General features: G+C 37.9%; 1 protein-coding gene, 1 non-coding gene and 1 pseudogene across 2 annotated transcripts; all 3 read left to right on the top strand.

Annotated features, from left to right (window-relative positions):
• Window positions 1-3,261: 3,261 nt before the first annotated feature.
• Window positions 3,262-6,253, top strand: LOC121767178 (E3 ubiquitin-protein ligase ARIH2-like). Its single transcript, XM_042163392.1, has 4 exons — window positions 3,262-3,586; window positions 3,852-4,476; window positions 4,600-5,360; window positions 5,604-6,253. Exons 2-4 carry the CDS (start codon window positions 4,054-4,056, stop codon window positions 5,983-5,985), a joined length of 1,566 nt encoding a protein of 521 aa, XP_042019326.1. The 5' UTR covers window positions 3,262-3,586; window positions 3,852-4,053; the 3' UTR covers window positions 5,986-6,253.
• A 1,391-nt stretch (window positions 6,254-7,644) lies between these two features.
• TRNAK-UUU lies at window positions 7,645-7,717 on the top strand. Its single transcript has one exon. It is a non-coding gene; the product is annotated as a tRNA-Lys (tRNA).
• Window positions 7,718-8,047: 330 nt separating this feature from the next.
• LOC121769344 lies at window positions 8,048-11,734 on the top strand (annotated as a pseudogene).
• The last annotated feature ends 925 nt before the right edge of the window (window positions 11,735-12,659 follow it).

The raw sequence follows: 12,659 nt of genomic DNA, 5'->3' as shown, positions 1-12,659 counted from the left end.
AAAGTGGATAAAACAAGGCAATGAATAAATTGAGCCCTATTATAGGGGGGGTGGTGGGGGACCCTAGGGGGTGGGGTGAGGGGCACATACAAATCTTAGCCCATTCACTTTCTTTGAGATGATTTTTTGTTGTTGTTGCTGTTTCTATTGGATTGTGATTGTGATGTTACCATTTTTTGGTGTGGATGTGTTTTGCATTTGCATTGTATGTGGATGTTATGTGTAGTAGTTATAGTGATAGGGCAATTAGTGGTGATTGACTTGTTTTTGTCGGTTGATTTCAAGAGAGATAAGTTTAGTTTTGTTAATTTGTAGTAGTACCGATTGAATCATAAAATTATCTTGTTAATTAAGTTGATATTGCGTTTAAACATACATATTAGTAATTTTCAACATAAATATATAAAATATAAATGAAACTTGGAGCTTTTGTTAATCTGCTAATATCATGTTTTGGGCCAAACTAAGGCCCATATCTTTGATAGGATCGTAGGAGTGCTACAAAGTGTTTGGCCAATCTTTAGGAATGGGCTTATCATATTTATCTGGGCCTTTTTGTATTTAGAAAGCCCATTTATTAATTAATCACGCTATTGTGAATTGTGCTTGACCAAAATGTTCAACAAAATTAGCCCAACATTCAAATAGCCTCCAGACTAAATTAATGCTATAGTGATACTAAAACATCGTAAATTGAAACTCGTTGGCTCACATAGTGAAGAAGGTCGTCAATGACGTCCAAAGACAAGAAGGTTGCAACTGGCATCATCGACAATGAATGACAGATGAAGCAGATAAGTAGATAGGTTGAGTAGAGTTGCAATATTTTAGAGTTGATGTTAACTTCAAATACAAGTTTCAATGATTTTTACGATAAGTAAGTTTGTGGTATGATTGATCGACCCCGCAACATACACAAATCCGCCATTACTAGTGAGTAAGGAGTTATAGGTGAAGATATAAAAGAGGAAATAATGACAAAAGCAATTATTTCGGTGGTCTCTCTCTAAATGCTTATTCTCTCTAATTTCCAATTGTTTACCTACCATACCAACTGTTTACCAGAAAATGTGATTGAGTGGACTCATTACTAACATATTTTCATTATATTCCGATACTCACTTTATTTAATGAATGTGACAGTTCAATGTTGTACAATGGATCACTAACCCCACATTTTTTGTAATAAAAGCGAACAAATATAATTATATGAAATCATCTACTACTTCTTTCACATAGTAGTACATTTTAATAATAAATTAATAATCATCTATGATTGGGGTTGATGAGTTGTGCCAACTTACTACTCCTATTTTTCAATAAATTCATAATTTATGTTTCCAAATGTGGTAAATAGTTTTTAAAAAAATCAAATTCAAAGACTGAATCAATCTGTATTCACTAAATCAATGTGTATAAATCAAATTCTTAATTGATAATCCAGGTTTCAATATTCATGCATGCAATACTATTATTCTAATAAATAAATTGCATCATTAACTGCAATTTATAAAAATAAAATGGTCAAAGGCGTTCAACTAACTACCTACTATGAAGTAAATTCCAAGTTATTTAGAGAGGATAGTTAATTAGATGGATTTACATAACCTGACAATTAGTATATTTAAATTTGTGAAAGAAATACTTGTCAAACAATTCCTGTACAAGTACTGACTTCTGACATGCAAACAGTAATTAAATTACATCAATGTTAGTCCCACTTTAAGGATGCCATAATCATGACTACCAAATATTTAAATAACCCAATCAAACTATTGGATAATTAAACAATAAATAAACATGTAATAACAGCTGGTAATTAGAACTGTGAATATATCATGAAAAGGTGATCTACACTTTTAGAATCGAATTAATGGCCATTACTTCAAATTTTATTAATATTACTCATCCTTCCCATAAAAATATGTGAACTTTTCGGTGGCGTTTGATTGCCATAACTAATATCATGAGACTATCCATCTAGGATTAAGCTGTGGGATTATTTTAGTTGGAGGGAGAGGCTATAACTAATTATCATGAGACTATTCATCTAGGATTAAGTTGTAGGATTCAATCTTTTAACCAAACATTATACATATTTAATCATGAGATTTAATCTTGGCAACCGAGCACCCCCTTCATTTTTGTCTGTCCTATAAAATATACGCATTCCATTTTTTTAAAGGTATCTCAATTTATTACTCCTATACATCAATTACAACTTATACCACTGTTAAACACTTAATAATAATAAGGGTCTCACTATCCACTAACACTATTTTAACTATCATTCTCCTCGTTACTTTCACTTTACTGATTTTGTGTGAATTCTCGTGCTATATTCATCACCTGTATTTGTATGGGAAGGGGATCTAGTTATTTTGAAAACTAGGGGAGTTTTCATATGTACAAAATCAGATTCAAATGCCACTCAGGTAGTATAATTTGGAAATATCATGGAAAGGTAAGCTACACATATTTGTCTTTTCTATTTTCACTCTATATTTTATCTTAAATTGAAATACAGACCTTCATATTAGTTTACAAATTTTATTCCCATCATTAAAGTATAAATCATAAAAGAATAAACTAAACTTACATAGTTACATGTGTATTGAATTTATAAATTTCAAAATAATTGCAATATAGGTATTTAAAAATTACTACTATAAATAAATTATAAAAAGCCAGTGTAAAAAGTGCAAACAAGTCGAACAACGTATTCGGATTAGGCTTGAAACAAACGCAAAGGACATGTGCTTCTGCTGTTTGTTTCGAATCTTTAATTTCATTTAATTTAATAATAGTATATTTTTGTCCGGCAATTAATTGCGTCATTTCTAAATCATGTGAACAGAATATAATCGGGGGCTAACATTCCATGCGCTAACCTCCAAATTAAATCATGCACCTCCGCCTTTTCAAGCTGCCACGTCGTTAAATTAATCACGTGTGCGACCCAACACAGTTTGTAATTGAGCGCTGTTTGTTAATGCCAAAAAGAAATTGATTTCCATTATTAAATAAAGTAACTTGAGTAAATTAGCAAACCATACACGAATAAATTATAATAATTTAACCTAAATTTTTGGATTCAAAACTGGAGTTCAAACTTATGAATTTATTAAATTATTATATTTATGTGACATAAAGAGAATATAGTTCAGTAGTGCTTGAGTTGAATCTAGTGGGAGAATAAATACTAGACAAAAGTAAGAGATAAGAATATTTATTTTATACTCCTACTTCTTTATCTCTTTCTGTTAAAGATCATATTTTGTGGTTAATTTCTTGGATTTCTTTTGCCATTTCCACAGAGTGGTAAAAGCTCCAAAATTCTGCTTTGCAAAAAATTAACTTTGTTAAATAGAAAATCAACAAAATAGGAGTATTAAGCTCTGCCAAAAGCCACCGTAACTGTGATCTCTCTCTCTCTCTCTCTCTCTCTCTGCAATCAAGGAAGAAAAATTATGCGAATGCCTCTTTGCAGACACAAGGCAGGATTTGCCGGATTCTCTGTGTATGCAAACATTTGTATATACATGTTTATTAATAAACAAAGTAATTCTCTCAGATACAGTGTCAGGTGATTCTTCCATTCTCTGCATATTTCTGCTTTGTTTTAAAATTTGTATATTAATTATTTCTGCATACGGAATTGCGATGTGGGTTTTTTGCTTTGTTGGGTTTATGAACAAATTAAAATAATTTGTTGAATGCCTTTTTTTTGGTGGTGGGGGAGCTTCTTTTGTGGGCTAATTTTTATGCTGCATATTATATTTGTATATGTATGCTTTATTTCGAAAAATTGGATATTGAAGCTGATGTGTGGTTCTTGAATATCCGTACAGAATTCGGTATGAGGATTGAAGATAATCTGGAATGCTGATAAGATTTTGGTTGCTGTTTGGCGAAATTTCTTGATTTCTTGGCCATTCATTTCCTCCCCTGTATCTGGTTGAAGAGTGATTTGACATTTCTCTAATTTGGGAGATTTTTGAATCTGAGATAGCTGGAAATAATGGGATTTTTGTGATTGGGGGAAATTAGTAGATGGCAATGGTGGAAGAAGGAGTCCTTGGCAGGAATTTAAACATGGAAGGTGGGGGTGGAGCATTGGGTTTGAGGGTGGAGGAAGATGAAGACGATTTCAAGAGCTGCTGCGAAGACGAGGATGAATTGAAGGAGAAGGAAGATCATGTGAAGGTGGATTTAGATGAGAATGTAGTTAAAATGTATTTTAAGGGTGTGTCTGTTACCTGCCCCGGTGATTTGGGTTCTAGGATTTCTGGAATCGGGGTGGTGATCGAGAGGCCGGGATGTTCGACTCTGGTTCAAGTCCAGAAGAAGCTTGATTTCTATGTAGAGGAGCTGGTTGCAGAGTGTTTGGCATTGCTGGATGGTTTCTCTGAGGCTGCACAGCACGGGGCTAGGCGCGTTTTGGCCTTCACGGATTCTGAAATCTTGCATAGTCAGGTGAGGAGCTGCTAAACCTAAACCTAAACCCCCAAATTCATGTTCTTGTAAAATTCATTGTTGAAATAAATTGATTAAGAGTTCGTTTGATAATGTTGAATCTTTTGTGAATTTCTTTTTCAGATTGTTGATAATAAGGTTGTTGAGAGTCCTCTTTTGGCGGCATTGGGACAAAGGATCATGGAACAAGCATGTAATTTCGAGACGTTTGTTCTAAACCTCGTCCCAACTAGTGACGTACTCAAGGCGTTAAGTTTAGCTCAAGTCGCTGTTGGTATAGTCTCCTCTCGTTGTAACGGGGAGGAACCAACGGAGAACTGTTCGATCTGCTGTGAGGAGAAGCTCTCGTCGATGATGCTCTCGTTCAAATGTTCCCACAGGTTCTGCTCCCACTGTATGAAAACCTACGTCGAGGGGAAAGTGGATTACAGTCAAGTGCCAATCAGATGCCCTCAATTGGGATGCAAGTACTGCATTTCGGCTTCAGAGTGCAGGACGTTTCTTCCCGTTGCCTCTTACGAGTCTCTGGAGAGAGCCCTTGGAGAAGCAGACGTGTTGAGCTCTAACAAGATGTACTGCCCGTATCCTAGCTGCTCGGTGCTGCTTGACCCTTATAACTGCTTGTCGACTAGGGAAAGCTCGTCGAGCCAGTCGGACAAAAGCTGTGTGGAGTGCCCCGTCTGCCAAGGGTTCATCTGCGTTGATTGTGAGGTGCCATGGCATTCTTCCATGACCTGCGATGAGTATCAACGCCTCCCGTTGGAGGAGAGGGATGCCTCTGATTTGACCTTGCATCGTCTGGCTCGGAACAAGAGGTGGAGACGCTGTGTGCAGTGCAGGACGATGATCGAGCTAGCTCATGGTTGCTACCACATGACATGCTGGTAAAATTATTTCTTGATCTAGAGTAGCAAATCAGTACCAAAATTGATACTACTTCCGTCCTTTAAAAGTAGAAACTTTTATAACGGCACGAGTTTTATTGCCCGTGTCTATTGTTTGTTTGATTCCAATTGCTGTTACGGTTTCTGCTCATGATTCACGTTGAATTAGCACGGTTAAAAGTTAAAAGGGACGAACGAGGCAATTTTGTGTGCTCGATTCTCATCCCCGTTCCTCAATTTCAGGTGCGGCCACGAGTTCTGCTACTCGTGTGGGGCGGACTACAGGGACGGGCTGCAGACATGCCACTGCGCGTTTTGGGAAGACGATCACACAGAGGAGATGGCCGCGTACCCCACCCAGCAGCTGGAGCAGTGGGCGTGGGACTCGTTTGCGTCACTCCCGATGACAATGGACGCGTACTCGGATCAAGAGCGGTCACAGCTGGCCCTGATCCAGAGGTTCCTCGCTGGAGGGTTCGGTCTGAGCGACCAAAATCCATATCAAGCGCCCTCGCAGTGTACGGACTCGTATGCAGATGCGATGAAGGATCTGCATCAGCTGCCCTGGCTCGAGAGGTTCGTCTCGGTTATAAGCGATAACTACTACGAAGACTACATACAGTGATGCTGGAACATATATAGGAGAGGTAGGGCACCTCACTCTCACTCCTTCAGGGCTACCTTTCGGTATTGCTTTAGCTTCATATACCGACCTTGTGCTTGTGTTCGTGCTCGATTAGGTCGTATGTATAATGATCGACATTTCTTAATCTGTAACAAGTATACCTCTGACTAATAGATCGAAGTTCGAGTCACCATGACTATAAAAGTGTTAGAAGAACTATCAACTCTTCAAAATAAAATAAAATAGCTGTAACATCATCTTTAAGAAATGACTCTTCAGTCTTGATGTTTTCAATTAGTTAGAGCATCTTCAAAAGAAAGAGGTAAATGGAGAGGTAAACTAATATATAAATACCATATTTACATTTTTTTCATGAAAAAATTATTCTCCAAGGGGAGAGGTATTTGAGAATGTATTATACTTTTTCCCATTTTGAAGATGTATCTTTACCTTCCCATCAATGGAGAGGTAAAATCTTATAACAACCATATTTGTCTTCTTTTCATGAAAAACCATAATCCAAGGAGAAAAGTATTTGAGATAGTATTACATTTTATATTTTTAATGCATTTTGTACTATTGTTTTATTTTTAAAAAATAATTTACCTTTTCTATATACATTTTTCCTTTGGAATGTGTTACTTTTTAGAAGGGTATATTTCACTTTTTAAAATGGTAAATACATAATATCCCTTTTCTATATACATTCTCCCCTTGTAGATGTTCTTACAAACGAAAATTGTAGTATATCAAAATTTTTAGTAGTACATTTTTGGAAATTTTCAATACGATAAGAATTTCGGTATTTTTTTCTCCCTCCCAATCATGCACGCCTATAAAAAGCGGTAGTTTGGCGGTAAGATTAGTGAAGTATAAAATTCAATTTCTAAATCATTGAGTAATTGATTAATAGATAATAAACAGGTTCGAACAAACCTAATTATACATATGTTCTACGCACCTTTTTAACCCATTCTCTACCCGGCCATATGTATTAGGCCCTTTTGGTAGATATGTTTCGTTGAGATAAATAAAATTATCATATTTTTTGGTATAAATAAAATTATCATGCCTCTACTTATGTTTGTTTGCAGGTTAATATAATAGTATAGTCCGTGTTAAATCTTCGGTCTAAAGGATCCGCATTTTTTGCTGGGTTATTTGAACCCACCGAATTGGTGGGATGATTTAAATATATTGAAATTTTAGTTCAATTAACGACATTATATTACTCCTATATCCTCTATTTTTCCGTTTCAATACGTTAGGCGCTAGCCCTAATAATAGATATATTACATCATTTCTTCTCGTCCGATTTACACACTCTTACAGTCGTTATTTCTTCACTTGTAGTACAAGTTAAACTACGTTGATCGGCCTTATATTCCAACAACGAAAATAAGTTTGTCCATGCATTGGATCGGAGCATCTACGTGTCGCTATGATGTAGTGATACAACAATTGTTAGATTTGTGTATCTTTATTCCATATCAAGTTGATAGTAATGTAATTATGCACGTGACAAAGACGATCTTTATTATTGATATATGATGATTCAATGAAGATACAGTGCAGAATGCGTATGCAAGAATTTTCAATACACCTTACCCACACTACACTAAACAAGCCAAGTTGATAAATCCGATTAAAGAGACAAAAGCCGTCTTAGCTCAGCTGGTAGAGCGCGTGGCTTTTAACCACGTGGTCGTGGGTTCGATTCCCACAGACGGCGTTTTTTTATAAATATGGATTTCTGATTTTTTCTGTTTTGATTAGATTTCTGAACAAATTTTATGTTGTTTTGATTAATAACGATATCTTTATGTTACTTGAACAGTCGAACTTAATCAAATTTGTTTTTAACTAATAAAAATTGCAATAGTGTAGTACTCCATATTATTATGAATACTCACTCATAATAAAATTTATTTTCGACATGAATATTTAATTAAAATAAATTTTGTTAATATTTCAATAATTATAGCAAGACCGTCAGTAAGGTATCATACGGTAAATAATGCTGCTTCTATTTCACATTAATAAAGAAAACAATACATCATTTTTATAAAATAATTTTGCAACTTCAAACCCTTAATTCTGCAACTGATTCTTCTTCAATGGACGGCGATCGCCTCAGTCGCCGCGGCTGCCATCAGAGACCGAGCGGCCAACGCCTCCTGGTGAGTCTCGATGATTACGCTACTGTTATTCCGGATAGTCCTAACACAGTGGATCAATGTTTTTACCTGACAGCCGGCGGCGGAGGCGCCGCAAATAAAATACAGACCGCCGCACCTCCGGAGCCCGCAGTCTAGCAATGCCGGAGATGAGCGTCAGTCTCCGCCGCTTCAACGGCAGGGTGTGGGCCGTTCTAGCGAGAGCGTTCCTGCTCCCACTCCCCAGCGAACTTCTCTACTTCCTATACGTATGATTTTGCTGTTTTCCCCTTAATTTTGCTCTATAAAGTAACAAATCGATGCATTAGACCTTGATTCAGTGACTTTCTCTCCATTTTTTTAGTTTATTACTGTGATAGCTTACTTGCCTGTTATTATGATTGATTTATTGTTGTTGAGATTTTTCTCTCTTTTTGCTTATATTTTTGTGTGTGTAATTACTGATTCCTTTGTACATTAAAATAGTAGTTTTCTGGTTAGTGTTGAACTTGGAAACTTTGAAATGTTGAGCGTTTCAGAACGGCAGCCCTGTGGAGCCCACCACCACAACAATCCGAGAACAGAATTTTACCTGTTAGGCGGCCGGAGAGCATGGCCATTGCCGGTAGATCAGTCAACCTACTAGTAAACCATTTTCTTGTCAAATTCAACCCTAGGAACACCATATACCATTATAGTTTGGATATCAGGCAATTAGTATCGTATGGCAAAAGACCGGCAAGAAGGTCGAGGAACACGAGTGGACTTCGTTTGATACTGAACAAACTCTTCCTCGATGATCAAGCTCGGTTTCCAGCTAATCGGACTGCTTATGATGGTGAAAAGAATCTCTACAGTGCAGTTTCGCTACCCACTGGCCAATTCAGAGTGGAGCTCTCGGCTGAAGACTTGTCTACTCAGACATATGTAGTTTCGATCAAGATAATGAATGAGCTGAAGCTTTCCAAGCTGGAAGACTATTTGAGTGGTAAGGTGCCTTATGTGCCTCGTGATATTCTGCGTGGGATGGATATGGTGATGAAGGAGAATCCTTCGAGGTATAGGATATCCATTGATAGATACTTTTACCCTTCCAGTTTCAGGGTCGAAGATGATATTGGAGTGGTATGGCAGCATATAGAGGCTTCCAATCAACTTTGCGGCCTACTGCCCAGGGCATTGCATTGTGCTTGGACTGCTCGGTTATGTCATGCCGCAAGCCGTTGCCAGTTGTAGAGTTCCTCAAGGAGCATATACCTGAATTTGATGGAGCATTTCTTGATCTGCACTTGAGGCGAAGGGTTGCACATGCTTTGAAAGGGTTGACAGTTAGAGTAACTCATCGTCGTACCAAACAGCAGTTCACTATAACTGGGTTGACTGGAAAAATTACCCGTGATCTTTGGTTTGATTTTGTTGATCCGATAGGAAAGGATCCGAGTGTCAAAGTCAGTCTTGTGCAATATTTCAGGGAGAAATATGGGAAGGTGATTGTTTACCAGGATATTCCTTGCTTGATTCTTGGTAGAAATAATCGGACAAATCATGTTCCAATGGAATTCTGCATCTTAACTGAGGGGCAACGGTACAGAAAAGAACTTTTGGATGAGGCCCGACAGGAGAAAATGATAGAAAAATGTTTGCCTCGGCCACCAGAAAGGAGAAAAACAATCAGTGAGATGATGCAAGGTCATGATGGACCCTGTGGGTGCGTTTCATTAACTTTTTCTTCATGATTGTGTGTTATCTTATGACATCTAGCATCATTCTGCAAGCTGATTAGCATGCTTTTTTCTTTCCATCTCCATATTTTAATCATTTATGTGCCGTCTAGTTCAACTATTTTTCCCTATATGTAGTTCGATTTGGAACTATAGCTGTTGTTGGTTTGAGGAAATAGTTATTAGCCTTGAACTCTGCTTGTCGATGTCTCTTTGATTGTATTGTTTGAAATTAAACGTGAAATATAAGCTCGCAATTAAACTCTCCAATATTTTTTTTGTCTCAGAGATGTCACTCGAAATTTTGGATTTCAAGTTGAGAAGAACATGACATCTGTAGAAGGTCGGATAATTATCCCACCCGATTTGAAGCTTGGTGCTGTTGATGTAGTAAGAGTTGAAGACGAGAAACGCCAATGGAACCTGGCTGAGAATTCTGTTGTGGAAGGGAAACGAATTGATAGATGGGCCTTGATTGATTTCAGCTATCTTGATTTTCCAAAGCTCAGAGCAAAGGGTTTCATCAGCAATCTGAGAAACCGATTGAAGAGTTTAAGAATCGTCATGGAAGAGCCTTTGCTCTGCCATTCGACCGGCATGCGTGACTTCTCTTCAGTGAGCCAGCTGGAAGAGCTTCTCAGAAATGTTGTTCATGAAGGCAACAGAAAATATTGGAACAAATTGTAGATAATAATTTGTGTCATGGCTGAGAAACACCATGGATACAAATACCTTAAATGGGTATCTGAGACGCTGAGTAGGCTTTGTAACTCAGTGTTGCTTGTCCAACCACGCGAACAGAGGAGACGACCAGTTTCTTGGTAACCTCTGTCTCAAGATTAACGCAAAGCTTGGGGGAAGCAACGTGGAGCTCACTCGAAGACTTTCATTTCGAAGAGGAAGATCATGTTATGTTCGTTGGTGCTGATGTTAACCATCCACTCTCAAAGAAATCGACCACTCCATCTATAGCTGCCGTCGTTGCCACAGTTAACTGGCCTGCTGTGAACCGCTACGCTGCACGAGTCTCGCCTCAAGACCACAGAACCGAGAAGATTCTGGACTTCGGGCCTATTTGCAGGGATCTCGTCAACACGTATCACCAGCTCAACCTGCTGTGAACCGCTACGCTGGACGAGTCTCGCCTCAAGACCACAGAACCGAGAAGATTCTGGACTTCGGGCCTATTTGCAGGGATCTCGTCAACACGTACCACCAGCTCAACGGGATTAAACCTAAGAAAATTGTGGTTTTCCGCGATGGAGTGAGCGAGGGGCAGTTTGATATGGTGCTGAACGAGGAGCTATCCGCCTTGAAGAGGGCCGTGTTTGACGATCATTACCAGGCAAGAATCACCCTCGTCGTGGCTCAGAAGAGACACAAGACGCTCCGCTTTCTCGAGAATCTCGAGGACGGGAGCGCCACCGGGAATGTGCCTCCCGGGACGGTTGTCGACACGAAGATCGTCCACCCATTCGAGCTCGACTTCTACCTCTGCATCGGGACGAGTAAGGCCGTGCGTGCTGTGGGACGAGAACTCCTTCTCGTCCGACCAGCTGATATACAACCTGTGCTTCACGTTTGAGCGGAGCACGAGGCCGGTGTCGCTCGTCCCTCCGGTGTACTAGGCGGACCTCGTAGCGTACCGCGGGCATGTGTTTCAAGAAGCGGCTAAGGAGTTCCAATCTCATTCTGTTCGGGCTTCGAGGCATCACACTTTCGATCTAAGTTTCTACCAACTCCACCCTGATCTTAGGAACATCATGTTTTTCGTTGGATGTGCTTGTAGAGTTTGGGTGTGAATCTAAAGACGTGGAGAATAATCGAGCTGCTGGAATCACGATGAAAATGCACAAATTTTAGTTTTGTTAATTTATTCATCTTATGATATGATGTGATTAGGCAGGCACTAGGGTTAAAAATTTGGAATTTTAAGTAAAAGAATAGAATAAAGTAAATTATCAAGAAAGATTATTTGTCAAGATTGTGGGTCCCATGATAATACATAACTTGAGTCAATCAAAGTTGACGTTATCACAATGTTGTTTGTCGTTTCGACTATGCTTTCGCATTTCCTTTATACTGTAGCATGCTAATCTATGCAAGTAACCGAAACCGATGTCCCTTTTGAATATTTTCCACGCACTTTCGTCCTTTATCCTTTCCTTTTCGCAATCTGCAGTCAACACTCCTCTTTTGCCTATTCCGTATGAAAATATATTTTTTATTTGTATTCTCTTCGTCCAATAAGAATACAAAGTATTTTTTTATTTTATTCTATAAAAATATATATTTTCTAAATTAATTTTTTTTTCTCTATAATGAAATGAAATTATTTTTCACTATCAATACTTTAATTACCTTTTTTTCTCTTTTACTTTTTATTAGTTGTGTATTAAAATCCATAATCAACCAAACATACATAATTCTTATGGGGCGAAAGAAATATAAATTTCTAAAAACTTTTTTTACTACTACTATGTTTCTACATAACTTTATAATATTGGACAAACTAGTTTTGACGACTTATTCAAGGGACATTACCCGACGTCAACTAAAATATCTTCATTGATGGCAGCAAAATTGTCAACTAAAATATCTTCATTGATGGCAGCAAAATTAGAATTAATCAGTATTTTGGTTGCAAAACTTAATAAATCAATACAATAGCACAATATTTAAGAATTGACATGGACAGTCGGAATTTGGTGAGAGTTTAAGAATTCATTAAAATCCATAACAAGTTTTCTTTTGAAAGAAGCAACGCATAATTACTTTTCCCGCGTAATTTGTATTC

Source organism: Salvia splendens, chromosome 15, assembly GCF_004379255.2.
Source record: "Salvia splendens isolate huo1 chromosome 15, SspV2, whole genome shotgun sequence".
Classification (NCBI taxonomy): Eukaryota; Viridiplantae; Streptophyta; class Magnoliopsida; order Lamiales; family Lamiaceae; genus Salvia; species Salvia splendens.
Note: the sequence above shows the minus strand (reverse complement) of the source record. Positions and strands in the feature narration are given on the sequence as shown.

Coding starts and splice junctions, on each gene's coding strand:
- LOC121767178 (XM_042163392.1), top strand. CDS start 4,054: ATGGCAATGGTGGAAGAAGGAGTCCTTGGCAGGAATTTAAACATGGAA. Junction 4,477..4,599: donor CTGAAATCTTGCATAGTCAG/GTGAGGAGCTGC, acceptor TTTCTTTTTCAG/ATTGTTGATAATAAGGTTGT. Junction 5,361..5,603: donor TGCTACCACATGACATGCTG/GTAAAATTATTT, acceptor CCTCAATTTCAG/GTGCGGCCACGAGTTCTGCT.